The sequence below is a fragment of the Didymella exigua genome, assembly GCF_010094145.1.
Source record: "Didymella exigua CBS 183.55 unplaced genomic scaffold M421scaffold_3, whole genome shotgun sequence".
Taxonomy (NCBI): domain Eukaryota; kingdom Fungi; phylum Ascomycota; class Dothideomycetes; order Pleosporales; family Didymellaceae; genus Didymella; species Didymella exigua.
This window is the reverse complement of record NW_022984777.1, coordinates 569,927-595,889: the sequence shown is the minus strand read 5'-3', so window position 1 is coordinate 595,889 and position 25,963 is coordinate 569,927. Positions and strand designations below refer to the sequence as shown.

General features: G+C 57.1%; 8 protein-coding genes across 8 annotated transcripts; 6 read left to right on the top strand and 2 right to left on the bottom strand.

Moving 5' to 3' along the window:
- Window positions 1–158: 158 nt before the first annotated feature.
- M421DRAFT_416379 (importin-7) lies at window positions 159–4,309 on the top strand. The gene is made up of 8 exons (XM_033591046.1): window positions 159–480; window positions 535–613; window positions 669–1,129; window positions 1,182–1,366; window positions 1,416–2,605; window positions 2,660–2,791; window positions 2,840–3,670; window positions 3,723–4,309. The coding sequence occupies exons 1-8, from the start codon at window positions 391–393 to the stop codon at window positions 3,890–3,892; spliced, it is 3,138 nt and encodes a 1,045-aa protein (XP_033453014.1). The 5' UTR covers window positions 159–390; the 3' UTR covers window positions 3,893–4,309.
- A 114-nt stretch (window positions 4,310–4,423) lies between these two features.
- M421DRAFT_416378 (uncharacterized protein) lies at window positions 4,424–6,838 on the top strand. The gene is made up of 3 exons (XM_033591045.1): window positions 4,424–4,709; window positions 4,764–5,857; window positions 5,906–6,838. The coding sequence occupies exons 1-3, from the start codon at window positions 4,679–4,681 to the stop codon at window positions 6,659–6,661; spliced, it is 1,881 nt and encodes a 626-aa protein (XP_033453013.1). The 5' UTR covers window positions 4,424–4,678; the 3' UTR covers window positions 6,662–6,838.
- Window positions 6,839–7,011: 173 nt separating this feature from the next.
- On the top strand, window positions 7,012–14,868 carry M421DRAFT_416377 (phosphatidylinositol 3-kinase tor2). The gene is made up of 4 exons (XM_033591044.1): window positions 7,012–7,168; window positions 7,232–7,296; window positions 7,383–14,122; window positions 14,179–14,868. The coding sequence occupies exons 1-4, from the start codon at window positions 7,107–7,109 to the stop codon at window positions 14,533–14,535; spliced, it is 7,224 nt and encodes a 2,407-aa protein (XP_033453012.1). The 5' UTR covers window positions 7,012–7,106; the 3' UTR covers window positions 14,536–14,868.
- Window positions 14,869–15,170: 302 nt separating this feature from the next.
- Window positions 15,171–16,953, top strand: M421DRAFT_97997 (uncharacterized protein; the record flags this gene model as incomplete). The annotated part of the gene is made up of 2 exons (XM_033598566.1): window positions 15,171–16,041; window positions 16,091–16,953. The coding sequence occupies 2 exons, from the start codon at window positions 15,171–15,173 to the stop codon at window positions 16,951–16,953; spliced, it is 1,734 nt and encodes a 577-aa protein (XP_033453011.1).
- Window positions 16,954–17,155: 202 nt separating this feature from the next.
- Window positions 17,156–18,023, bottom strand: M421DRAFT_416372 (putative PaaI_thioesterase family protein). Its single transcript, XM_033591043.1, has 6 exons — window positions 17,960–18,023; window positions 17,862–17,902; window positions 17,796–17,808; window positions 17,664–17,729; window positions 17,434–17,614; window positions 17,156–17,386 (listed from the first exon to the last, which is right to left on the bottom strand). The coding sequence occupies exons 1-6, from the start codon at window positions 17,984–17,986 to the stop codon at window positions 17,229–17,231; spliced, it is 486 nt and encodes a 161-aa protein (XP_033453010.1). The 5' UTR covers window positions 17,987–18,023; the 3' UTR covers window positions 17,156–17,228.
- Window positions 18,024–18,255: 232 nt separating this feature from the next.
- M421DRAFT_97996 (RNA polymerase II transcription factor B subunit 2) lies at window positions 18,256–19,759 on the top strand (the record flags this gene model as incomplete). The annotated part of the gene is made up of 3 exons (XM_033598565.1): window positions 18,256–18,382; window positions 18,435–18,973; window positions 19,022–19,759. The coding sequence occupies 3 exons, from the start codon at window positions 18,256–18,258 to the stop codon at window positions 19,757–19,759; spliced, it is 1,404 nt and encodes a 467-aa protein (XP_033453009.1).
- M421DRAFT_416371 (P-loop containing nucleoside triphosphate hydrolase protein) lies at window positions 19,454–24,415 on the bottom strand. The gene is made up of 3 exons (XM_033591042.1): window positions 23,996–24,415; window positions 20,460–23,945; window positions 19,454–20,412 (listed from the first exon to the last, which is right to left on the bottom strand). Exons 1-3 carry the CDS (start codon window positions 24,363–24,365, stop codon window positions 19,931–19,933), a joined length of 4,338 nt encoding a protein of 1,445 aa, XP_033453008.1. The 5' UTR covers window positions 24,366–24,415; the 3' UTR covers window positions 19,454–19,930.
- A 162-nt stretch (window positions 24,416–24,577) lies between these two features.
- Window positions 24,578–25,436, top strand: M421DRAFT_1351 (uncharacterized protein; the record flags this gene model as incomplete). The annotated part of the gene is made up of 4 exons (XM_033587415.1): window positions 24,578–24,649; window positions 24,708–24,778; window positions 24,879–25,084; window positions 25,159–25,436. 4 exons carry the CDS (start codon window positions 24,578–24,580, stop codon window positions 25,434–25,436), a joined length of 627 nt encoding a protein of 208 aa, XP_033453007.1.
- Between the last annotated feature and the right edge of the window lie 527 nt (window positions 25,437–25,963).

Genomic DNA, 25,963 nt, shown 5'->3' with positions numbered 1-25,963 from the left:
TACCAAAATCTTGAGCCAGTGACAGATGGTGCTGGCTCGTGTTGCGCCCCAGCCACGTTCTGCCCCCACCGCGCCGGCAAGCTAGCGCCTTTGGGGGCTCGCACAGGCCCTTTGACTTTTCTGGTGGGGGCTGTCCGAAGAATCACATTCTCCCACAAGCCGGAGGCAAGTCGCAAGGGCGCAGAATTCAAGAGACACAAGCGTGCTGTTTCCCCCTACTATTTTCCACGCCATTAAACCTTTCTTGCCGTGCTGCGAGCAGAGCGTGCAGCTTTGGCCTTCGCCGTAACCTCAAACCCCACCGTCCACACCGCACGCACCGACCTTGAATCCTCGAGCGGACAGCTGCACGAGGCACACATACGCCGTCGCGAATTATTAATCGCGACCATGGACGCCGCGGGCCTTCGTGACCGCATCCAGGCCACACTCGACCCTAATGCTGCTATCCGCCAGCAAGCTGAGCTGGACCTGAAGCATGTGCGTGTGCTTCTGGGTCCTGGCGTGTATCGGCCGACACTGACAGTCACATAGGCCGAGGAGCAGCCAGGCTTCACTGATGGGCTGCTGAACGTTCTCCAGCAGGAGCAGGAGCCTGCGATCCGACTGTCGAGTAAGAAGGCGCGAGTACCCGGTGCCAGGGCCTCGTATGCTGACGCGTGATGCAGCTGTTGTCTACCTCAAGAACCGCGTCTCCAAGGGCTGGGCGCCGGCCGAGGAGTACAGCCAGGCCAAGCCTATCCCAGAGGAAGAGAAGACTTCTTTCCGAGACCGCCTCGTACCCGTCCTCGTTGCCTCGCCGCCGCAGATCCGCCTGCAGCTCATCCCCACCCTACAGAAGATCCTCGCATACGACTTCCCGTCAAAATGGCCCAACTTCCTCGACATCACTATCCAGCTGCTGAACGCTGGAGATATTGCGTCAGTCTTCGCTGGCGTGCAGTGTCTGTTGGCGATCTGCAAGATCTACAGATTCAAGTCTGGCGAGAACAGGGCAGACTTCGACAAGATTGTCGCCATGTCTTTTCCGCAATTGCTGAACATTGGCAATTCGTTGGCAGGCGAGACGAGTCTCGAGGCTGGAGAAATCCTCCGCACCGTGCTAAAGGTGTACAAGCACGCCATCTACGTAAGGAGCTTGTGAGTAACAGTACGCGACGAAGGCGCTGATAACGACGCAGTTTGATCTCCCCGCCTCTCTCCGCGAACAGCAGACTATGGTTGGGTGGTGCACACTCTTCCTGACCGTCGTTGGCAAGGAGCCACCAGAGACATCTATGGTTGAGGACCTTGACGAGCGCGAGGTCAACCACTGGTGGAAAGCAAAGAAATGGTCATACGCGAACTTGAACCGTCTTTACGTCAGGTGCGTATCGCAATCGCCACAATGGAGGGATCTGAACTAACCTACACAGATACGGGAACCCATCTGCGCTGGGCAAAAACAACGAGGTCGACTACACCGAGGTCGCCAAGAACTTCATCGCCAACTTCGCTCCTGAGATCCTCAAGGTCTACCTCCAGCAGATCGAGAAGTGGGTTGGCAAGCAGGTCTGGCTGTCCAAGGCCAGTCTGTACTATACTCTGAGCTTCTTGGACGAATGCATCAAGCCCAAGTCCATGTGGACCTTGCTGAAGCCACACACCGACAACCTCATTTCGCATCTGATATTTCCAGTCTTGTGTCAGTCAGATGAGGATATCGAATTGTTCGACGAGGAGCCGCAGGAGTATCTGCACCGCAAGTTGAACTTCTACGAAGATGTTACCGCCCCCGATGTCGCTGCCACAAACTTCCTCGTCACACTTACAAAGAGCCGTAGGAAGACCACTTTCACCATACTTAACTACATCAACGAGGTGGTCAACCAATACGAGGCTGCACCAGATGGCGAGAAGAACCCGAGAGAAAAGGAAGGGGCGCTGCGCATGATTGGCACACTCTCTGGTGTCATTTTGGGCAAGAAGAGCCCTATCGCCGATCAGGTCGAATACTTCTTTGTTCGTCATGTCTTCCCCGAGTTCCGCAGTTCTCATGGCTTCCTCCGTGCACGCGCGTGCGATACCCTTGAGAAGTTCGAGCAGCTCGATTTCAAGGACCCCAATAACCTCATCATCATTTACCGCAACATTCTCGAGTCCATGGCAGATTCCTGCCTTCCCGTTCGTGTAGCCGCCGCCCTGGCTCTTCAGCCCCTGATACGCCACGATGTCATCCGGACCAATATGAAGACCAACATTCCCCAGGTTATGCAGCAGCTCCTCAAATTAGCGAACGAGGTTGATGTGGATGCCCTCGCCAATGTTATGGAGGACTTCGTCGAGATTTTCGCACCAGAATTGACACCATTCGCGGTCGCGCTTAGTGAGCAACTCCGCGACACATACCTCCGCATCGTCCGCGAGCTCGTGTCTAGGAATCAAGAGAAGGGCGACGATAGCGAGTATGGCGATTTCTTGGACGAGAAGAGTATCACAGCTCTTGGTGTTCTGCAAACCATCGGGACCCTGATCCTTACGCTCGAGAGCACACCGGACGTCCTCCTGCACCTCGAGACTATTCTCATGCCTGTCATCACGATCACGCTTGAGAACAAGCTCTATGGTATGCATCATCACCGACTTAGTCGTCAAAGCTCATTTGTTAATCTTTTCACAGACCTGTACAACGAGGTCTTTGAGATCATCGATAGCTGCACGTTTGCTGCCAAGAGCATTTCGCCAACCATGTGGCAGGCTTTTGAGCTTATTCACAGAACATTCAAGGCCGGTGCCGAGCTCTACCTTGAAGGTATGGTTGTCAACACACACAACAATCCTCTTTGCTGACAGAAACAAGATATGCTGCCTGCCCTGGAAAACTTTGTGAACTACGGAACCCAAACCCTCGTGCAGAACCGGGCTTACCTTGACGCCATGGTTGACATGGTTCGCACCATCTTCAAGGACGACAAGGTCGGAGGTGTTGACCGCATCTGCGGTTGCAAGCTCGCCGAGATTATCATGCTGAACATGCGTGGTCACGTTGACGACTACGTCCCGGAGTTCCTCTCGCTTGCTATGCAAGTCCTGACTAACGATGAGCCTAAGGTCAAGTCTCTCCGCATCCACCTGATGGAGGTCATCATCAACAGCATTTACTACAACCCCGCCCTTGCGCTCCACGTACTTGAGGCGAACGGCTGGACCAACAAGTTCTTCAGCCTGTGGTTCTCCAGTATTGATAACTTCACAAGAGTCCACGATAAGAAGCTGTGCATTTCTGCTATTTGCGCGCTCCTAACTTTGAACGCCCAAAGTGTACCTATCAGCGTTCAGCAGGGATGGCCGCGCCTACTGCAGGGCGTTGTACGACTCTTCCAGACCCTGCCCGCCGCTTTGAAGAACCGTGAGGAGGCCAAGAGGGAGGACAACTTCGACTTCGCCAATGAGTATGAGGAGGACGAGGAAGATGAAGAGTGGGAGCAGGAAGCCGACTGGAACAACGAGGCTGATGAAGAGGAGATCAAGGACGAAAGCGCCGCTTACCTCGAATTTTTGAACGAAGAAGCTCAAAAGTTCGGCGGCGTCGATGACGATGATGACGATGACGAACTCGAGGAGGAGAGCCTCCTCGAAACACCCCTGGACAAGGTGGAGCCATACGCTATGTTCAAGCATGCACTGCTCCGTAAGTCTCCTAAATCTCAAGCTTAAAACGGAACAGAGTTGACACGTTACAGAACTTCAACAAGAGCAGCCCGCGCTGTATGAGAATCTCACGAAGAACCTCAACCCTGAGGAGCAGGTAGTCGTCCAGGGCGCTGTCCACCAAGCCGACATCATTGCACAAGCTCAGGCTCAGGCCGCTGCCGCTGCGGCTAACGGCCAGCCCGGTTTGCCCCAGCAGTAGGATGGCTGGGACATGTTCACGCAAATTCGTCGAAAGATGAGTCTTGCGAACCATCAAGCAGACAAATATAGATAGCTTCTCTTTCTTCAAAGGCATTGGATTCCCATTTCCCTTTTTCTTCGTTTAGCGAGCATTTGTGGCACACCCCCCTGGCGTTTTTTGTTGACAAAGACGGTTCGGTGGATGTCTCGGGCGGTTGGGTTGATCCGGCGTATGTGTTGTCTAGGGTGGAGGATATCCCTTGGGAAAGAGGGGGAAATAAACAGGGACGAGCAGAAAAGGCAGGGGCGACGGTAGGTACTGTGGAAGTGGGCGACCACGCGATCCAGTGATGATGAGGCGCGAAGTGAGCAGCCGGCTGGAGGGCAGCGAAGGTGCACTCTGTTGTGGGTCTAGAAAGATAAAGCATCGTGTGACTTATGATCCGCTCCTTACGCCACGCGCGTGTCACCTGGTGATGCTATAAACGAAAAGGTAAAAGCGCGCGGATAAGCGGAGTGGAGTTGCAGTGTGATGCTTGACCGGGACCGACCGCGACCATGACGCTTGCGCTCGCGCTCTTGCGCTTCCACCCGCAACGTAGACAGATACGAACTTCACGAAAGCGAAAATCCGCAGCCTAGCTCCCCTAGCACCTATTCCATATCCTTGTCCGACCGAGAACTATTTTGCGACTCTGTCCTTGCGCATCTCTAACGACACAGCTCTGGTGTTCCTGAGCATACGTCACCCTAGAAATAATCTCCCAGCTCCGTGGTCGTGCGGCGCATCACTCAGCACTTCACCATGTCGCGCCCTACGATTTCGAAAGCCCAGAGTACGTCGTCGCAGGTCATGGCGCCAAGTGCGTGAGCAGACACTGACTCTGCAGCTTCCTATCCCATATTTGCCGCGAGCTTCGCAAGCAGCAGACCCGGCGTGCTCGCAGTGGGAGGCGGCGGCGGCGGAGGAAGGCACGGCGTCAAGAACAAGATCACAGTCTTCGACTTCACATCACGAGCGCCCAAGGTCGAGCCCATCGCCGAAATCGAGGCGTCCACGGACGACTCGGTGACATGTCTCGCGAGCCTGGCGACCAAGGACGGCCTGATACTCTATGCTGGCGTCAACAGCAGCGAAGAGGACCGCGCAAAGGACAACAACGAGCACTTCCGCGCATTTGAGGTCCAGCTTCCCAAAGGAAAGATTGCAACGGACGGTGCGGATGCGGACATCGCGTACTTGAGCAAGGCGAAGCTCTTCGGGTCGGTTCAAGACGTCAACGCGAAGAAGGAGGGGTACCAGCGACTGGTGCGTCTGTCACCGCCGCCAAGAACTGTATCAAGCGCACCCACACGGCGCATCGGCGCAATTGCATCGAGCTTAGCTGGCGACGAGAACGAGATCGTGGTTTTCAGCGCCGTCTCAAATAAGCCGCGGGATCCACAAGACATACTGCAGCGCATCAAGCTGGGAAAGGGCGAAGAGGCCAATGACGTCGACTTCTTTGACAAGGGGGACGGCCAATTCGAGCTTGCCTACGTTCTCGACCACGATGTGATCGTCCACAACATCAGCACATCGCAGACCAAGCCCAAGGATGCCCGCCGGAAGCTCTACTCCATCCCACTGCCCGACCTCGGAAAGAAGACCGGACGTTCGAAGCTGCGGTGCATACGATGGCTGACCCCCGAACACCTGCTCTTACTAGTCAACAAGCCCAGCAGGACAGGCGTAGAACTGCTGCTTGTGCACATGTACGAGGAGGGCCCGGGAAGCGTCGTACTGCGAAAGACGCTACCAAAGAGCGTCAAGGCAGCAACAGATATGGACGTTGCCCTTCTAGACCCCGACACCTCGGGAGCATATCAGATTGCCATTGCTATAGCAGCGATCGACATTTCGCTTCATGTCTACTCGATAGACTACCACGGCCACTCGAGGAACTCGTTGAGCTCGTTCCACCACTTTGCGACGTATGATAGCGTAGGTTATTTGCATCGGTCCGGAAGAAACAAGACTGACATTGGACAGGTACACGAGGTTCAGATGACGAAAGCAGTATTCTCGCCCTTCCACAAGCCAGTCGCTCCTCCAGACCAGGCTGCAGACCGAAAGGCAGGACCGCAATACCTTCGCCTGGCATCTACATCGCTGGGCAACACCGTCTCGGTGGAGACATTTGAGTTACAGCCACACGAGGGCCGCTACGTGCTCCAGACAGCACGGACCAGAAATCTGTACAGCGCGGCCACATACCTCGTCATAGCCATGGTGGTTGCCGCGATAGCACTGATGATACAGTCTTTCGTCGACCCACACGGCAACTTGACCAGGCATGTCGTGCCACGCAGTCTGCAGAACGCAGGCTCACAGTACAAGCCCATGGGCGAGCTAGCGCGCGAAAAGCGACACCAAGCCGCACTCAACAACGCAGACACGCCTGTAATGAAGACAGTAGACCGCATCCAGGACTTATTACACGTTCACATGCCCCACCGCGGCTCGGCAGAGCCACGGGCGCAGCAGAAAGCGCTGGTCATCAATCACGATGCCGAGGGCGCAGAGCTTAGCACGGAAGTGCACGAGAGCACAGATGAAGTGATTAAGAAGCACACAGAGGCGAAGCAGTGGGAGGAGCTGAGCGAGGAGGAGAGGCACTACTGGAGGAAGAAGCTCAGTGAAGCGGGTATGTGGGCGGTCGGCGAGGGCGAGACGATCCTGAAGAGCATCTTCTTTGGCAATGTCGCGGGTGCGATTGGTGCTGCTGCGCAGGGTGTGATTGGATGAGGGGTGGGTGACGAGGTGTCCTACAGTCATGGAATCGATGCACCTGTTTAAGGCTGCACTGTTTGAGGCTGCCAATGGTCAAAGCTGCATCTGTTTAAGGCTGCACTGTTTGAGGCTGTACATATTTGAAGCTGTACATGTTACGAGGCTTGTGGCCAGAATTGATGTGGTAGTGATGGTTTGCTGATGCAGTGACAGCCTCCCGCAAGTGCACGACTAATAAGCAGGACGGTTGCCCAGGTGCCTCGTTGGGAGCGCGGTCAGCGGGAGGACCCACCTGGGCACCTTGACTTGGCGCTGCACCCCAGGGCCCAGGCGTTGGCGGGCAGCTTTCAAGCACCTCGCGTCTGCACATCCATACCATACCAACACTGCGTCGTGCTGCCTATGGACGGCCCGCCGCTGCCCTGCCCTTCTGCCGCTCGCCCCAGGTGAAGCACACACAATGGCGCAGCAGAGCGCGCTGTCGTCGGCGCTGGACCGCATAGTGCAAGAGCTGCGCTCCAGGTGAGGAGACCCCGAAGCGCGAGAGCCGCGAGAGCTGCGAGAGCGGACGCTGACTGGCGCCAGACACGATGACACACGGCAAAAGGGCGCACACAACCTGCGGCAAACGGTCGAGGCGGCGCATCGAGGTGAGCTGCAGCAGCCCGCCGTGCGTTGCGGCCATGCACGCACGGCGGGCCCCCGCCTCAGCACTCGCCCACTGACAACTCGGCAGAGCTGGCGCCGGCTGTCTTCACCAGCTTCTACGGCGAAGTCTACGGCAAGATCTCGAGCCTCATCGTTGGCGGCAGCGACTCCAACGAGCGCATCGGCGGCATCCACGCCCTCAACGCCCTGATCGACTTCCGTGGCGACGATGCTGGCACTAAGACGACGCGCTTCGCCTCATACCTGCGCGCCGTCATGCGCGGCCAGGACACGACGTCGATGGTCGTCGCCGCAAAAGCCCTGGGCCGCCTCGCGAAGCCCGGCGGCACCCTCACCGCCGAGCTGGTCGAGGCCGAGGTCAAGGGCGCCCTCGAATGGCTGCAGCTTGAGCGCCTGGAGACGCGTCGCTTTGCCGCCGTGCTGATCCTGCGCGAGCTGGCTAAGAACTCGCCCACGCTCATGTACCAGTGGATTGCCCAGATCTTCGAGGTCATCTGGGTCGCCCTCCGCGATCTCAAGGTCCTCATCAGGGAGTCGGCCGCAGAGGCCATCAGCGCCTGCTTCGAGATCATCTCCCCGCGCGACTCGGCCATGCGCCAGCTGTGGTTTGGCAAGGTCTACGAGGAGATCTTCAGGGGGTTCAACATGGGCACCAACGAGGCTATCCACGGCTCTCTGCTCACCATGAAAGAGCTGCTGGATAAGAGCGCTTACTTTATGAACGAGGCGCGCTTCAAGGAGACGGCCGAGACGGTCCTCAAGTACCGCGAGCACAGGGACACACTCGTCCGTAGAGAGGTCGTGCTGATCATTCCGCGACTCGCCAGTTATTCGCCCACCGAGTTCGCTGCGAAATACCTCCATCAATGCATGGTGCACCTGCAGGGACTGATACGGAGGGACCGCGATCGCGACAAGGCCTTTGTAGCCATCGGCCAGGTCGCAAACGCTGTTGGAGTCGCCATCTCTCCCTACCTGGAGGGCATCCTGGGCTTTATCCAGGAAGGTTTAACAGCCAAAGCCAAGAACAGGGCAGCCACCAATGAGGCTCCGATATTTCAGTGTCTTAGCATGATCGCAGCAGCTGTCGGACAAGCTCTTACTAAGAGCGTGGAGCGACTGCTGGATCCCATCTTCTCATGCGGGCTGAGCGACTCACTCTTTCAAGCCCTCGTCGACATGGCGCACTACGTACCGCCCTCAAGGCCAATGATTCAGGAGAGGCTTCTCGACCTGCTCAGTCAGATCCTTGCACAGCGACAATTCCTGCCACTCGGCAGCCCTTATCAGGTTTCACAACCACCAACGATCTGGTCGCGAGATCGACAAGATCCCGCCATCATTCCTGCGCGAGAAGCTGAGATCGCTCTTGCACTCCATACGCTGGGCAGCTTCGACTTCACCGGCCATGTACTGAACGAGTTTGTTCGCGACGTTGCCATTCGCTACGTTGAGGCAGACAACCCAGAGATTCGCAAGCGTGCCGCTCTGACATGCTGTCAGCTGTTTGTCAAAGACCCAATTGTACATCAGACTAGCACTCACGCTACCAAAGTCGTCGGCGACATCATAGAAAAGCTCTTGACAGTCGGTGTGGGCGACGTTGATTGGGAGATCCGGTGGGAAGTCCTCCTTGCGCTCGATGCTCGCTTCGATCGACATCTCGGAAAGGCGGACAATGTGCGAACGCTGTTCTTGGCTCTCAACGACGAGGTATTCGTCATCCGACAAGCTGCAATGTCCATCATCGGACGTTTGACAGCTGTGAACCCGGCCTACGTATTCCCGTCTTTACGCAAAGTCCTCCTGCAGCTACTCACCGAGGTTAACTACGCCAACAGCCCGCGGAGCAAAGAGGAGAGCGCCAAACTCATTAGTAGCCTGGTCGGCGCTGCCGACAGTCTCATCAAGCCGCTCGTTGACCCAATCGTTACTGTGCTCCTACCCAAGGCAAAGGATCCCAACCCGGAAGTCGCATCGACCACGCTCAAGGCCATTGGTGATCTTGCCTCGGTCGGCGGTGAGGACATGATCAAGTATATTCCTGAGCTGATGCCTATCATTCTGGATTTTATGCAGGATTTGAGCTCGGATTCGAAACGCTTCGCTGCGCTCAAAGCCCTTGGGCAGCTCGCTACCAACGCCGGCTATGTCATCGAACCGTACAGAGATTACCCGGAGCTGATGAACATCTTGATGAGTATTGTCAAGACGGAGCCCGAGGGAGAGCTGAGGCGAGAGACCGTCAGGCTCATGGGTACGCTCGGCGCTCTGGATCCAGACGAATACCAGAAGATTATGGAGCAATCACCAGATCAACAACTCATCATGGAAGCGCAGTCTGTCACCGACGTCACGCTCATCATGCAAGGCATCACCCCCTCAAACGAGGAGTACTACCCCACTATCGTCATCAGTACGCTCATGGGGTTACTGAAAGATTCGTCACTGATGCAGTTCCATTCAGCCGTTGTCGATGCTGTCATGAACATCTACGCCACCATGGGACTGAAGTGTGTACCGTTCCTCAACCAGGTCGTACCCGGATTCCTTCAGGTCATTCGTTCAACTCCGGCTGGACGATCCGAGGGCTATTTCAACCAGCTCAGTCAGTTGGTGCGTATTGTGCGCCAACACATTCGTCCCTACCTGCCTTCGATCTTGACATGCGTCAAAGAGTACTGGGGTAACAATCCGCAATTGCAAGCTACGATCCTGTCGCTCATTGAAGCTATTGCACGGTCGCTCGAGGGTGAGTTCAAGGTCTACTTGGCAGACGTCCTGCCCCTCATGTTGAGCGTGCTTGACTCGGACACAACCGGGAAGAGACTGCCATCTGAGAGAGTACTACACGCTTTCTTGATCTTTGGATCAAGCGCTGAAGAGTATATGCACCTGATCATCCCCATCATGGTCAAAATGTTTGATAAGCCTGGTCAACCACAGCAAATTCGCAGACTTGCGATAGAGACGCTGGGTCGTTTGTCGAAGCAAGTCAATGTCTCTGAGTTCGCTGCACGAATCATTCACCCGCTATGTAGAGTCCTCGCAGGCAGCGATCCAGCTCTCAAGCAGACAGCTCTTGAAACGCTCTGTGCGTTGATCTTTCAGCTGGGGCCTGACTACGTCCACTTTATACCGACAGTGAACAAGGTTCTGATCGCGAACAAAGTGGAACACGCCAATTATGGGCGTATTGTTTCCAAGCTGCAGAAGGGCGAGCCTCTGCCTCAGGACCTAAGCCCAGATGAGCGGTACGGAGAGGACGACGAGGACCTCAATCCTGCAGAAATCCTCACCAAGAAACTGGCAGTCAACCAGCAGCATCTGAAGGCTGCTTGGGAAGCTTCGTCGAAGACCACCAAAGAGGACTGGGTTGAATGGATGCGTCGTTTCAGCGTCGAGCTTCTTCGAGAGTCACCGCAACAAGCGTTGCGCGCCTGCACGCCGCTCGGCAGCATCTACAACCCCATTGCAAGGAGTTTGTTCAACTCCGCGTTCGTGTCGTGCTGGACTGAACTATACGACCAGTATCAGGAAGAGCTCGTCCGATCGATTGAGGCTGCGCTCACATCGCCGAACATCCCACCTGAAATCCTGCAGATCCTGCTCAACCTGGCCGAGTTCATGGAACATGACGACAAAGCTTTGCCAATCGATGTCAGGATACTGGGAATGTATGCCGGCAAGTGTCACGCTTTTGCAAAGGCCTTGCATTACAAGGAGTTGGAGTTCAACGCAGAGCAAAACTCCAGTGCAGTCGAGGCCCTGATCAGTATCAACAACCAGCTGCAGCAAACAGACGCGGCTTTCGGAATCCTGCGAAAAGCCCAGGGGTATACGGACGTCGAGCTCAAAGAGACATGGTTCGAGAAGCTGCAGCGATGGGACGAAGCTCTACACTCTTACCAGCGCAGAGAACAAGAAGAGCCAGATTCATTCGAGATCACCATGGGTAAGATGCGATGTCTGCACGCGCTCGGCGAATGGGATCTGCTCTCGAGTCTTTCGAAAGAGAAGTGGGCCAATGCCAGCCAGGAGTACCGCAAGGCAATTGCACCGCTTGCTGCAACCGCTGCATGGGGTCTGGGCAAGTTCGCGGACATGGACTCGTACCTGAGCGTCATGAAAGAGCAATCGCCGGATCGAGCGTTCTTCGCCTCTATCCTTAATATTCACAACAACAGGTTCGAGATTGCTATCGAAGAGATTGCGAAGGCTCGCAAGGGCCTCGACACAGAGCTCAGCTCGCTTCTTGGCGAGTCGTACCAGCGCGCCTATCTGCCAATGATCCGTGTACAGATGCTGGCTGAGCTGGAAGAGATCATGCTGTACAAACAGCTGGGCATCAAGGAGAACCGCGAAAAGCAAGCATCCATGCGCAAGACCTGGATGAAGCGACTAAAGGGGCTGCAACCCAACCCTGAAGTCTGGCAGCGCATGATGAAGGTCCGACAGCTCGTCATCTCGCCAGAGGAGGGCACCGATATGTGGATCAAGTACACCAACCTCTGTCGCAAGAACAATAGAATGAACCTCGCGAACAAGGCGCTGCAGAAGCTGCTCAACATCGAGGGCTCAGGCGATCACAGAGTCGTCGAATATGTGCGCGAGAACGCACACAAGATCTCCCACCCTGTGGCGTACGCAACCTACAAATACATGTGGGCTGATCAGCACACTCAACAAGAAGCCCTCGACTCCATGAAGGACTTCACGGCCCGGCTATCAGACGATCTTACGATGCGCGCTAGGGCCGCCTCGCATCCGATGATGGGACAGAATGGCATAAACGGCATGAATGGCATGACCAACGGTCATCCTCAGCTGTTCAACAACATGAATCCCTTCGCCGCTTCGAATGGTGTCAATGGCATAGCAGGCTCCAGTATACTCAATGGCTCTGCTATGGGTGTCTCGCCAGCCGAACTGGCCGAGTGTCACCGTCTCCTAGCCAAGTGTTACTTGAAGCAGGGCGATTGGCAACAAGAGCTCCAGGGTGGAGAATGGGAGCACGAATACGTCCATGAGATTCTATCAGCTTACGCTGCAGCTACGAGGTACAACCACAACTGGTACAAGGCATGGCACGCGTGGGCGCTCGCCAATTTTGAAGTCATCAACTCCATTACGTCGAAGGCCGATCGGGAGTCTACAGATGTGCCCTCTAACATGGTGCACGATCACGTCGTCCCTGCTATTCAGGGTTTCTTCAAGTCCATTGCGCTGTCTTCGACTAGCTCGCTACAGGATACGCTTCGTCTTCTTACGCTGTGGTTCATGCACGGCGGCCTTCCGGAGGTCAATAGGACGATCACCGAAGGAACCAAGTCAGTACCGATCGATACCTGGTTGGAGGTCATTCCACAGCTGCTCGCTCGCATCAACCAACCTAACCCTACTGTGCGCCAGTCGATCCATCAGCTCCTAATTGAGGTCGGCAAAGCGCATCCACAAGCTCTTGTCTTCCCCTTGACTGTCAGTATGAAGTCGGACGTCTCGAGGCGCCAGAGATCCGCCAAAGAGCTCATGGAGGCAATGCGCGAGCACTCTCCTCTTCTTGTCGAACAGGCCGATCTTGTCAGCCACGAACTCATTCGCATCGCTGTGCTCTGGCACGAGCAGTGGCACGAGGGTCTCGAGGAAGCGAGTAGACTGTACTTCGGCGATCATAACATAGACGGCATGTTCGCAACGTTGGCGCCACTACACGCGATGCTCGACAAAGGTCCAGAAACGTTACGCGAAATAAGCTTTATCCAATCCTTTGGCCGCGAGCTCCAAGAGGCTCGCGACTGGTGCAACACGTTCAGGACCTCTGGGGAAATAGGCGATCTCAATCAGGCATGGGATCTCTACTACCAGGTGTTCCGCAAGATCGCCCGCCAGCTACCGTCTCTCATGTCCCTTGAGCTGCAATATGTCTCACCAAAGCTCAAGGACGCTCATGATCTCGAGCTCGCTGTTCCGGGAACATACCAGGTTGGCAAGCCAGTTATTCGTATCATCTCTTTCGATCCCCTCGCCTCTGTTATCCAGTCCAAGCAGCGGCCCCGTAAGCTGGAGATGCAGGGCAGCGATGGCAAGCCACATACCCATATTCTCAAAGGCCACGAAGATATTCGTCAGGACGAGCGTGTCATGCAACTATTCGGTCTCTGCAACACTCTCCTGGCCAACGACGTCGAGTCGCGCAAGCGACACCTCAACATTCAGCGCTATGCAGCTGTGCCGCTTAGCACGCAGTCCGGTCTTCTCGGCTTTGTACCAAACAGTGATACCCTGCACGTTCTCATCAGAGAGTACCGTGATAGCAGAAAGATTCTTCTTAACATCGAGCATCGTATTATGCTGCAGATGGCTCCGGACTACGACTGCCTTACTCTCATGCAGAAGGTGGAAGTCTTCGGGTACGCACTCGACAATACCACTGGTCAAGACTTGTACCGCGTACTCTGGCTCAAGAGCAAGAGCTCTGAAGCCTGGCTTGACCGCCGTACCAACTACACACGCTCGCTCGCCGTCATGTCGATGGTCGGTTACATTCTTGGCCTCGGTGATCGTCACCCGTCTAACTTGATGCTCGACCGAGTGACTGGCAAGATTGTGCATATCGACTTCGGTGATTGTTTCGAGGTCGCTATGCACCGCGAGAAGTACCCTGAGCGCGTGCCGTTCCGTCTCACGCGCATGTTGACGTACGCCATGGAGGTCAGCAATATCGAAGGAAGTTACAGGACAACGTGCGAGCACGTCATGCGAGTGCTGAGAGACAACAAGGAGTCTGTCATGGCTGTGCTCGAAGCTGTAAGTCGCTACCTTATCCCACGCAGAGGTCCCTCATCGATACTAACGTCCTTCAGTTCATACACGATCCTCTCCTCACATGGCGCCTTGGCAATCGTGGCGACTCTCCTCCCGAACCCAACTTCCCCTCTGAGCGCCGCCAATCTATTATGGGCGACATCACCGATATGGGTTCGATGGTGCGGAATCGACACAGGTCGAGCATCGCGCCGCCCAACGAAGCAGAAGCAAAGGAAGTGCAGAACGCGCGCGCTCTACAGGTCTTGTCGCGCGTCAAGGAGAAGCTCACCGGTAAAGACTTCAGGCCCGGAGAGGAGCTGAACTTCCAGATGCAAGTCGATCGCCTGATCAAGGAAGCGACGAATCTGGAGAACTTGTGTCAGCATTATATTGGTTGGTGCAGTTTCTGGTAAGCAGTCGGCGGACCTGGGCTGTATTACTAGTGGAAAGATGAAACGTATGGTATGGCTGGCGTATCAGGGGGTGGGACAGGGCTTTGTGGCATTTGCCTGTACCATTATGGCGTACAAACAGCGAACAGCATTTGCGGGTGTTCTGGGATTTTGGGCCCGAGACTCCATGTATCGCGAGTCTTGCATTCTGTATGGGTTGTATTACTTTTACGTAGCCATGACTGACTGTTACACACTCATCACAAATCTTCAACAGTTGTCTACGAGGTGAGGACGCCTGGAGATAAGCCGGATCGCTAGCCGGATAGTGGATACGCTATTTGTGCACTCAACAACGCCATTGCTCCAGTCTCTGCGATGTTCACTTGTGTTTCCGTATTCGAGAGAATGGCGGGGCACATGTGTGTCGCATGTGCAAGATTTATGTTGACATACTTAAACATGACTCCCTACAGCATTCAACTCCACGGTCCAAAGCTCGGCGAATCTCGAGAACGAAACGTCAGCGCCCAGAAAACTCCACACGAACCGCTAGTTCCCGCTCGCCGAACACTGTTCTAGCCTCAATAGTCATCAGTCCTGTTTGATTCGCCTTTGCCAATGCCTGGGGCTCGCCACCGTCGCTGGACACCGCGATGAACGAGCGACAGGAGACTTTCTACACCGCCCGACTACACCCAGATGAGACACGCAGAGCAAGCATCGACACCATCTCCAGCGCTGCCGACCGGCGCCGCTGGCGAAACCACGCTCACGTGCTCACGCCTGAACCACAGCATGTAGAGCGCGATCCATTCGACGACTTGGCGGCCAACTTACCCCCTCCAACACCTAACGGCTCAAACGAAAAACCAGACGAGAGCAGCGGCGAAGACATCGACGAAGACACCGGCCCCCGAATTGGCCACCAAGGTCCTCGCACCGACGCAACCCTTGGAGGAAACGGCAACGTCCCCGGCCCCGACATAGGCGATGCAGAAAAAGAAGCCCTCGCCGAACCCGCACAGCTCCCCGTCCCAGACCGCCGCCACACGGTCTTGCCCTGGCGCGAGCGCATCCGCCACTTCACGTGGACATGGTTCTGCCTGACCATGGCGACGGGCGGAATCGCAAACGTGCTGTACGCCGTGCCCTTCCGGTTCCGCGGCCTGTACGCCATCGGTGTCGTCTTCTTCCTGCTGAACTTGTTCCTGTTCCTGTTCAACGTGGCCATGATCAGCATGCGGTTTTATTTCTATCCGCGCACGTTCCGCGCAAGCTTTCTGCATCCGACAGAGAGCCTGTTCATCCCCGCTGCGATTGTGAGCTTCGGCATCATCATGATGAATGTGTCACAGTACGGCGTCGGCATGGTGGGCAACACGACGTGGCTGCAGCATACGATGATTGTGCTGTTTTGGGTTGATTGTGGGTTGGCGGTTACGTTTAGTCTGGGGATTTATCTGATCATGTGGTCGACGACGACGTTTACAATTAACCAGATGACGCCGATTTGGATCTTTCCCGGTACGTTCGGTGGACTTTGTTGGTTGGGGAATTACTGACGCGACGACAGCTTATCCCCTCCTCATCATCGGGCCTCATGCTGGGTCTCTCGCGCCGAAAGTTGAGGACCCCGAGACCGCGCTACAGATCATCCTCGGCGGATACATCATACAAGGCATCGGTTTCCTCGTCAGCCTCATGATCTACGCCGCCTTCATCTACCGTCTGATGACGCAAAAGCTCCCCAAAGAGTCCCTCCGCCCGGGCATGTTCATTTCCGTAGGACCCAGCGGCTTCACCATCGCCGGGATCGTAACGATGGGCCAGGAGCTGCCCCAAGTCGTGCCGAGCGACTTCATGGGCGCTGGCAACGGCGAGCTCGCCGGCCGCGTTGGCATGATCATGGCGAACTTTGTGGGTCTCTGGCTCTGGGGCCTCGCGCTGTGGTTCTTCTTCATCAGCGTCGGCGCGCATTGGAGCTGCGCGCGGAGAGGCAAGATGGACTTTGCCATGACGTGGTATTCGTTTGTGTTCCCCAACACGGCGCTGACGACGAGCACGTTTGCGGTTGCACGGGCGCTGAATGGAAATCGGACGATTCAATATGTGGGGTGTGCAATGACGGTTGCGCTGATCATGATGTGGATGTTTGTCGTGGTTATGAACATCAGGGCGGTACTGATACACCAGATCCTCTGGCCGCAGAAGCAGGAGGATCGCACCGAGGGCGGATGGAAACAGCAGACTGCTGATGAGCAGAGGCGGAGGATGGGCGATGGTGGAGAGAGTGCTATGGAGAGGATTGTGAGGACTGTTAGTCGCAGCAGAGCGTTGGAAGCACCGAATGGGTCTGCGTTGCCGACGAGGTCGCAGACGGATGCTGGTCAGAGACGGAGGCAGTGGAGTTTTGCGAGCAACAGAGATGGGAGATGACAACTTGTTGTAGTAAGAACAGTCTGCCCAACCCGGCCTCCCTCTTGATCTACTGTTTTGAAGCACACAAGCATTTCTCGATTCAGCTTGAGGGCAGGGTGCGTGAGATTGGTGGGCGTGGCGACGAATCAGCTTGACGGCCCGCAGCTGCAACCGTAATCCTGGCGAAGAGGGCACGACATTTTGAATCGAGGTGAAGTAAACGGTGGTTTCGACTGATACTGCACGGGCACACGTGTGAGACCAATCAACATGGTACAGGTAGCATTGCGAGTCTAGCCCTTCTTCTCAGCCTTCTTGGGCGACAGCTCTTCTACGATGTTGTTTGGGTCTTCCCATGCTCGTGCAACATATTTCGTATGACTACCTCGTGCGAACACCTCTCCTTTGTTGTTGCTGAAGTTGATCGATGTATACGCCAGGGTCTTGCCGACTGCTTGATGTCAGCTTTAATCCCCATTCCATCTGCGTGCAGCATACACTTATCGCAAGTCACCTCAGCTTTGATTAGATCACCGATCTTGCCACCAGATGCCAGGTAGGTGACGTTCAGATCGGTTGAGACACCAGTAGCGAAGAGACCGCGAGATGCCACGGCCAACGAGCCACCCAGGTCCACCATGCTAGCTATCGTGCCTCCATGAAGAATGTTCAGTCGATTCTAGACACGATTCAGCACTCAATCAGGTATTCGATGCTGGTCATCTTACAGTATGCTCCTTCTGGATGTCAAGCTCGAACTTGACGCGCCCAGGAGTAGCCGAGGTCACGCGAAGCTGGACAGCACAACGTCAGCGATCAGGCTCCAGCTCACGCATGTTGGAAATTACTGCAAGACGTACACCATCCAGAAGCCTTTACAATTGCTTGATCAGCAATGCTCGACCTTCAGCATCGAAGCAACGTACCTTGGCTCGAGGCCGGAGTTGGCACGGAACGACTCCCAGACCTACCGAGCTGATCAGTATCTCCTTCAAGCCATCAATTCAATGATGCAGAAGCTCACAGATCGGACAAACTTGAGTGCAGGCATTGTGGCGACTTTACCCTCGTGTTATCAGAGCGACGGTCTGGGCAGTTGCACGAAGCTCTGGGATTCGAGCGGGAGCTAAGCAGGGGGCGGAGCGGACGTGCATGTGGGGCTCCGGTGTCCTTGGCGCGTCATGATCGTCAGAAGGCAGCGATGGCTCTCGAACTTTACCTTTCGCACCACGCAGAGCGCAACTGATGCGTCTGGTCCGCCGTCTTGCTGCAGGATGATGATAGTACGGTAGTACGGCGAACAACAATCCAATCGCAACAATGTCGGCGCCGTCATCCTCCCAGGCGCTCGAATACCTCCAGGGCCTGCCTCTACAGACGCACCGGAAGCTCTATGAGGCACCTGCGACAGTGCTGGCGGTGTTTCGCTGCATGCTACCCCATCTTGGTATGTATTCGTACTAATATGGCCGCGTCCGATAGCTGACATGTAACAATAGCGAAGACGCTGGTAATGGCAATGCTCTACATGCCCACCTCGTTCCCCGAATCGCAAGTCAATGCGTGGTTCAAGCCCGGCGCGACTCGTGAGAAATCGCACGCCCTGTTCGTTCTCGCCCAACTCCACATCCTCGATGCTGCAAAGGAAGACGACGGCAGGAAGACTTACTCGCTCTCTCCGGGCTTCAAACGCAGTCTGCGACATGCTCTGGAGGGCTCTGGGAGGGATGGCTCCTTTGGCGTGTCTGCCACAGCAGAGGAGAGCAGAGGCGAGAGAAGGGTCAGCATCGAGTATCTGGACGAGCATGCGAGGGCACAGTGGGAGACAATCCTGTTCTACATGGTCGGCGGTGCTGCGGGTGTGGATGTCAAATCAGACATGGGTGCGGGAACCAAGAAGCTACTGCATGCCGGAGATCTGGTCAGGACCTGGCAAGGGCAACCGCGCATCACCAAGGAGGGGTTCACGTTTGTTTTGCAAGAGACGAACGCGCAGGTCTGGAACCTGTTGATTGTGTACCTGAGAATGGTCAACGATGCAAGTGCACGTCTATCAATACATGAAGTCACTGCTAATACCGGGCAGCTCGGGATGAATGAAACAGACGTCCTCTCCTTCCTCTTCATGCTCGGCTCCCTCGAGCTCGGCCAAGCCTACTCAACCTCGACCCTCACCGCCACCCAACTGCAGATGCTCGATGACCTCTCAGCAATGGGCATCGTCTTCCGCTCGAGCAAAGACGCCAAGATCTTCTACCCAACCCGGCTCGCAACAACCCTAACATCTGAATCCGGCGGTCTCAATTCCTCAAGCTCCAGCAGCAGCACCAGCTCCAGCTCGTCCGCAAGCCAAGGCTTCATAATCATCGAGACAAACTACCGCCTCTACGCATACACCAGCTCACTAATCCAAATGGCCATCATCTCGCTGTTCTGCAAGCTACAGCACCGCTTCCCGAACCTGATCTCGGGCAAGCTAACCAAGGAATCGGTCCACCGCGCGGTAGCACAGGGCATCACCTCGGCGCAGATCATCTCGTACCTGACGACGCACGCACACCCGCAGATGCAGAAGAACACGACGTTCCTCCCGCCCACCGTCATGGACCAGATCCGCCTGTGGGAGTACGAGGGCGAGCGCGTCGAGACAGAGACGGGGTATTTGATGCGCGAGTTTGGTTCGCTGGCCGAGTATAGAGATGTTAAGAAGTACGCTGATGAGTGTGGTGTGCTCAAGTGGAGCAGTGATGAGAAGAGGATGTTTTTCATCACGCATGTTGAGCAGGTTAGTGCGTATCTGAAGAGCAGGAAGGCGCCGAGATAGGGCGCGGAGCTTGCTGCGGCGTGGGTCGTGTGCAGGGGGGTAAATACAATGTGGGACTTGGGCGTGTGTGGATATGGACGGAAAGCATCCGATACAACGCTGTTACGGGACTGGTATCTGGTATGAACATGAACGAACAAACGCCTACTTTTGCACCACGCCAACTGAGTCCTACACGACGTCCTCGTCGTCATTTTCGCTGCCGAATTCCCCCACCGCTTCCTCGCGCACAAGCACCATGTCCTCCCGATCCACAAGCTCGTCGCCGCCATCCAGCATCCGTACCTCGCGCGTCGGCAGCTGCCCGCCGCCGGCCTTCAGCGCCTCAATCTTCGCCGCCGTGATGCCGCGCACATACTGCTCAAGATGCTCATACCCCGTCATAACCGCCTCGCCGTCAACAGCTGCATCCGCATCGCCTTTGCCCACGGGCCGGGACGTCTCGGCGTACATTTCGCCCGTGACGAGCGCGAGCTCGTCTGGCCGGGACAGGAGCATGTCGAAGGCGGGCTTGAGCTCGAAGACGGCCTCGAAGACGGCGCGGCGCCCGAGAATGTACAGGCCCAGGCGGGCGCGGGACAGGGCGACGGTCAGGCGGCGGACGTCGCGCAGATAGCCGATTGCGCGGGTGCGGACGAGGGAGAGGATGACGTCTGACGGGGTTAGCTTGCGTAAAAGGTTGAGCTCCGCGGAAACTTACAGTCGTTCTGCTCGCCCTGGTACTTGTCGACTGTGGCGACGATCTTGGGGCGGCCGAAGAAGGGGTGGTCTCTGCACTTTGCGTTGAGGATGTCGTTGATGAGGCCGCGCTGGCCGGCGTACGTTGTGAGGATGGAGATCTTGTGCGCGGGGTAGTTGAGCAGCCGCATGTACATGAACAGCGCGACGGCGTACTCGGCCTCGCCCAGATTGACGAGCCAGTGCGGCGTCGGCTCTGCCTCGCCCTTGCCCTTGTAGTCCGGCACGTTGATGAACTGGAACTCGTGCTTGAAGCCCGCGTTGGCGACTTGGAAGGCGGGCGCGCTGAGCACAGAGGGCAGGTTGCCGAGTGCCGGGTAGCGCCACTTGTAGAGTTTTGCGATCGAGGGGCGGGCGCGGCCCTGCTGGTCGAGCACGATGGTGGGCACGCCGAGGCGGACGAGGCGCTGGAACAGAGACTGCTCGAGGTTTGCATACTGTCTGAAGGCGAGGTTCTGGATAATGGGCGAGTTTTGGAGGTGATCGCCGCAGAGAACGATGCGCTGGAGGGGCAGCTCGCCGTTCTGCGGGTTCTGGAGAGCGAGCGGGATGAAGTTCTCAATCTCGGTGATCTGGGCGGCTTCCTCCATGATGACGTTGTCGTAGTGGAATCCCAGAGATGCAATCTCTTGTCTCCGCATGGCGGCGTGCGTCGAGGTCATGGCGATGATGCGGGCTTCCTTTACGAGAAGGTAGTTGGCCTTGTCGCGAGGGTTGCGCAGAATCTCGAACGGACGAATGTCCTCGAGTTCTGTAAAGATCTTCTCCACATGACGATAGCAGCCTTGAACGATATCAAGAGCCTGCTCGCGGTCCGCTTCGGGCGGGAACAAGGGCTGCGGCGCATTTGAGAAGTAGTCCTTGAGCGGGAACCCGGCGACTATCTGCTCGACACTGGTCTCTTCTGATGTGATGCTGTCCCAGTACTGTGTCCAGGCAGGCTTGACATAGACCAGGTTGAAATAATCCGCCGTCTCGCACGACTGGCCATGTGCACCTGGCGCTCCAAAGTTCTTCGCGAGTCGATCGACTTCTGCGAGGTAGTATGCGCCTCTCTCGAGGAAGGACTCGACCCTGCCATGCTTACTGTAGCTAGCCTCGGTGTCGAGATCTTCCTCTCCATGGCCGAGGCGTAACAGATGCCGGGCATCGATGTCGAGCGCGACGATCTTCTGGAACAGCTGATTCAGGGCCTGATTGCTGTGCGCAACAAGCAAGGTTCGCTGGCCCGGAAAGTTGTGGTATATATTAGATATAATCTGGGTCGCGACGTCCGTCTTTCCGGTTCCCGGCGGGCCGAGCACGACCGTCAGACCAGGCTGCGTGCCAGAAGTGATGGCCTCGACCTGCGCAGGGGTGAACCTTACTGCATTCTGCTTGAGAGCATCTGCAGGGTACGGGCCCATGTTCGGGGGCTTGTAAGTGTCGACATGCAGAGACTCGTGTGCAGGCTGCGCGACCTCAACCTGGTCGCGACGCCGCTTTTTGGAAGGTTTCGCAGGCGCGGCGGCAGGCTCGGCGGGTGCAGGGTACTTGACGACGTACGGTGGCCCAAAGGCGCCTTGTGCGTCTTCTGCGGGTTCTATTGTCTTTCCAGGCAGGGACTCGACCAGGTGCTGCCAGTCCAAGAACGTGTCGCGGAAGTCGATTGACTGCAGCCGGTTAGGCAAGCGAGTGTAGGTCGCAGAGGAAGGGTCCCCGTAGCCCAGGAAGACCTCGTGCAGCCACGACGGTGCGGGAATGTCGGACAAGGTCAGGCGTTTGATTGAATCGAGAATGGGCAGGAAGTTGTTCTCCCGCCCCCTACGACGAGCAATCATGTTGATGTTTTCGTACGTGTTGGGTCGGCCTTGTGCGACATGGTCCATGTCGGCCTGATACTGCTTCGCGTCAATGTTGACCACGAGGCGCCGTGATCGCGCTCGGGGAGCAAAGTCGCCGTTCTGTGCCTGGTCACGCAAAGGCCGGCCGTTGTCGTCCAGCACTTGGACGACCTGGGCACATCTCAGCCTTTGCAGACCAGCTTGCTCGCCTGTGTTTGCATCGCCGTGGCCGTTGCTCAGGGGCGCATCGTCCTTGCCTTGGACAGTCAGGAGGAAGACCACGTCATCCGGCCTCAGCGACTCCCATTCCCTGCGCACTGGCAGCTGCAGACGGCTGACGTCCAGGACAATCTCTGCGCGCACGTAGGCAGGATGCTTGTCTCCGACCTTGGGAGGGGCAACGTCGACGATGCCCGGCGCACTGATGGGGATGGACATGCGAGAAAAGCCACCAAACTTGGTGTTGGCGCCCTTCCCCCGCGGCTGCACACGCTTGACGACATCTTCCATGTCCTTTCGGATGCCGTAGAAGGATTCGGCGCGGTACAGGACGTACGACCTCCACAAGAAGTCGCCCATGGTCAGATACTGCAGGTTCAGCTTCGGTATGGCGAGGGGCCGCGATCCGTTGTACGCCTCGTTTCGAAGGAACGTGGTTTCGTAGAGCATCTTTTCTGTGGGCAGAACGGGCATGTCGCGGACGGTGTCTTTGAACATGGGCCTCTGCTCGACCAGCGAGACGAGCGTCTCCATGTAGAAAGCCCGGTCGCGAACCAGGGACGTCGAGCCTGGGTAGTCGGTACGGAGACCCATGAGCGAGCAGAGCTCTCTGAGCTCGTCGTCGCTCAACGTGCGCAAGTGGCCGTCCAGCTCAACGCGGTCGCCAAGGCTGGCAAAGTTTGCCAGCGCCATCAGCTGCAGCTTCTGCTGGAAGGTAGCGTAGGCTATGCGTTGCAGCTTGGCGAGCGTATCGTAGTGTTGCTGGTCGTACTCCAGCCTCGACAGCTGCTTGCCGGACTGGTCCTCGATGGCGAAATGGGTGAAGTGGCTGAGCAGGCTGTAGAGATCGCGGAAGAGGCCGTTGTCCTCGGCTGCGTACATGGGCGACAGCCTGACGGCAGGCAGCAGGTTCAGGTCCTTCAACAGCGTGTTGACGTATCGCCTGGTTGGCAGCTGGCTCTGCAAGTCGGTCAGGAGCTCTACGAATCGCTCGCAGTACACCAGGTTGTCGGCCATTTCTTGCCTTGTGCTGCTGCCGTACAGGCGGTCGATAAAGTCCAGGACAAGCGTGTACAGCCACGATCGCTCGAAGCGCAGCCTGGCCTGCAGCGCCTCGTCTGCTGCGTCGAAGCGCTTCCCCGAGGCGCGCCATGCCTTGCGCAGCATGTGGTGTTGGTCAAACTGCAGCTCGCGCGCCGCGTCGGCGTGGAGGTTGTGCCATATCGATATGCCCACGAGCGGCGCACACTCCTTGCGCACGAGACCGCTGTCCAGCGACTGGAACGCGCCAATGACCAGCGACACCAGCTGGGTGCGCATCTGCGTGGGCTGCGACGCGTCGACCGTCAGGGAGAGAATGCGCCGGAAGAACGAGGCAAAGGCGTCGGGCTTGCTGGCGAAGTGATCTGGCGGCCTGTCAGTGCGACGCCCACGGGCGCAGAGAGGCGCGACGTACCCCACGACGGCAGGCTCTCCCTCCGCTTGACGTTGACCATCAGGGCCAGCAGCAGGTGGTGGTGGTGGGAGGCATCCTCGGTGAAGGCGGGCCACAGGTAGCGCTCGAGCAGCTGCAGGTTCTCGAGCACAAGCAGCGACGAGTAGGCAAAGTCGACGCGCTGCAGCTCGTCCCACAGGTCCTTCTTGAGCACCTCTGGACGCACCTTGGGCGGCTGCTTTGCCGCCAGCCAGTGCTTGCGGGCGACCTGCGCAAAGTGGCCTTCGCCGTGCAGGTCGGCGACGGTAGGGCGGGCGTGGAGCGAGGCCGTGGCCGGGGCCGGGGCCGTGTCGCCCTCCGCGCCGGACGGGGTTCGCTCTGCGCCGTCCATGTGCGGTGGTGCGGTCGGGCTGCTGCAGAAAATCCGCAGGCGTTGCTAGCTGGTCGCGACCGTCGCGACGGCGGCGCTGCACATGTCGGGCGGGCTTGGCGCGCGTGAATCTTTTGCCGTCATGGTCGGCAAGGCTCGCGCATGGGCCAGCCATCACCAGCAACCTCGCTCGTCGCCCGTCTCGGCTGCCCGCTCGCCGCCAGCAACGCACAATGTCTTCGCAGGACGCCGCTGTCAGGCACCAGGCCGTCGTGCCAGACAAGGTCCCCACTGGAGAGTACCCGGTACGCAATGGCCGTCCGCCGCGTCGCGCATCGGGCGCACATTGCTAATCCGCTGCAGCTCATCGACAACGACCCGTATGCCTCGCAGCCCTCGCAGCCCTCGCAGCCCTCGCAGCCCTCGCAGCCCTCGTACCCTCGTACCCCTCGTACCCCTCGTATCCCTCGCAGCCCTCGCACCCCCTCCCCTCGGCCCCGCTCGCCTGCGCGCTCGTACTGACCAGCCCCGAAGACACCTCTCGCGCGTCCTGCGCTATGCCCGCCCGTCCGACTGGCTCACGGGCGCCGCCGTCGGTGCCATCAGCCCCGGGCTGATGCTGTACTGGGAGCGCGTCTCGCCCTCGTTTGTCGGCAAGGGCGGCTTCGCCCCCGTCATGCGCCTGAGCGGCGCCGTCGGTGTTGCTGGCGCCGTCATCTTCGCGTACTCGCGCTCCGCATGTATGTGCCCGCGCACGACTGGCCCGAGTGGCTCCACAGGCGCAATGGGGAGTGCTCTGCTGACCTCAAGACAGCCCGCTTCTACGGCGCCCGCGAGAACCGCCGCGAGGTCGACAAGGACATGCGCGAGATGGTCGACAAGGTCAAGCGCGGCGAGCCGCTGTACGGCACCACCGAGATGACCGAGTACATGCAGGGCGTCGCCCACCGCAACTCGCGCTACGCCGCCTCATTCGCGCACGTCCTGCCGTGGCCCAACCTGGTCAACCACCCCTACCACGGCGTCGACACGGCCAAGTACTACCGCCAGGCCGAGCTGGAGCTGGAGCAGGAGAAGACGGCCAGGCGCTAGTTGCAAAGTACATAGTCCCGGAGAGATAACACAGCATGCAACTTTTCTTTGTTCACTGCTGGCACTCGCACTTGACTCTTGACTCTTGACTCTTGACCCTTTACTCTTGACCCTTGACACTTGACCCTTGACACTCGACATTCGACATTCGACATTCGACATTCAACACTCGACATTCAACACTCGACATTCAACACTCGATACTCGACACTCGACACTTGACACTCGACACTCAACACTCGACACTCAACACTCGACATTCAACACTCGACACTCGACACTCAACACTCGACACTCAACACTCGACACTCGACACTCAACACTCGACACTTGACACTCAACATTCAACACTCAACACTCGACACTCAACATTCAACATTCAACACTCAACACTCAACACTTGACACTCAACACTCAACACTCGACACTTGACACTCGACATTCAACACTCGACATTCAACACTCAACACTCAACACTCAACACTCAACACTCAACACTCAACACTCAACACTCAACACTCAACACT

Bases quoted from the DNA above. Each gene is read 5' to 3' on its own strand.
- M421DRAFT_416371 (XM_033591042.1), bottom strand. From the start codon at position 24,365: ATGGACGGCGCAGAGCGAACCCCGTCCGGCGCGGAGGGCGACACGGCC. The intron at 23,946-23,995 runs GTACGTCGCGCC...ACAGGCCGCCAG, and splicing joins GGAGAGCCTGCCGTCGTGGG to ATCACTTCGCCAGCAAGCCC. The intron at 20,413-20,459 runs GTAAGTTTCCGC...TAACCCCGTCAG, and splicing joins CCAGGGCGAGCAGAACGACT to ACGTCATCCTCTCCCTCGTC.
- M421DRAFT_416372 (XM_033591043.1), bottom strand. From the start codon at position 17,986: ATGCCTGCACTCAAGTTTGTCCGATCT. The intron at 17,903-17,959 runs GTGAGCTTCTGC...TCAGCTCGGTAG, and splicing joins CACTCAAGTTTGTCCGATCT to GTCTGGGAGTCGTTCCGTGC. The intron at 17,387-17,433 runs GTATGCTGCACG...GACATCAAGCAG, and splicing joins TGAGGTGACTTGCGATAAGT to TCGGCAAGACCCTGGCGTAT.
- M421DRAFT_416377 (XM_033591044.1), top strand. From the start codon at position 7,107: ATGGCGCAGCAGAGCGCGCTGTCGTCGGCGCTGGACCGCATAGTGCAA. The intron at 7,297-7,382 runs GTGAGCTGCAGC...ACAACTCGGCAG, and splicing joins GGTCGAGGCGGCGCATCGAG to AGCTGGCGCCGGCTGTCTTC. The intron at 14,123-14,178 runs GTAAGTCGCTAC...AACGTCCTTCAG, and splicing joins TCATGGCTGTGCTCGAAGCT to TTCATACACGATCCTCTCCT.
- M421DRAFT_416378 (XM_033591045.1), top strand. From the start codon at position 4,679: ATGTCGCGCCCTACGATTTCGAAAGCCCAGA. The intron at 4,710-4,763 runs GTACGTCGTCGC...CTGACTCTGCAG, and splicing joins TACGATTTCGAAAGCCCAGA to CTTCCTATCCCATATTTGCC. The intron at 5,858-5,905 runs GTAGGTTATTTG...GACATTGGACAG, and splicing joins ACTTTGCGACGTATGATAGC to GTACACGAGGTTCAGATGAC.
- M421DRAFT_416379 (XM_033591046.1), top strand. From the start codon at position 391: ATGGACGCCGCGGGCCTTCGTGACCGCATCCAGGCCACACTCGACCCT. The intron at 481-534 runs GTGCGTGTGCTT...ACAGTCACATAG, and splicing joins CTGAGCTGGACCTGAAGCAT to GCCGAGGAGCAGCCAGGCTT. The intron at 2,792-2,839 runs GTATGGTTGTCA...GACAGAAACAAG, and splicing joins TGCCGAGCTCTACCTTGAAG to ATATGCTGCCTGCCCTGGAA.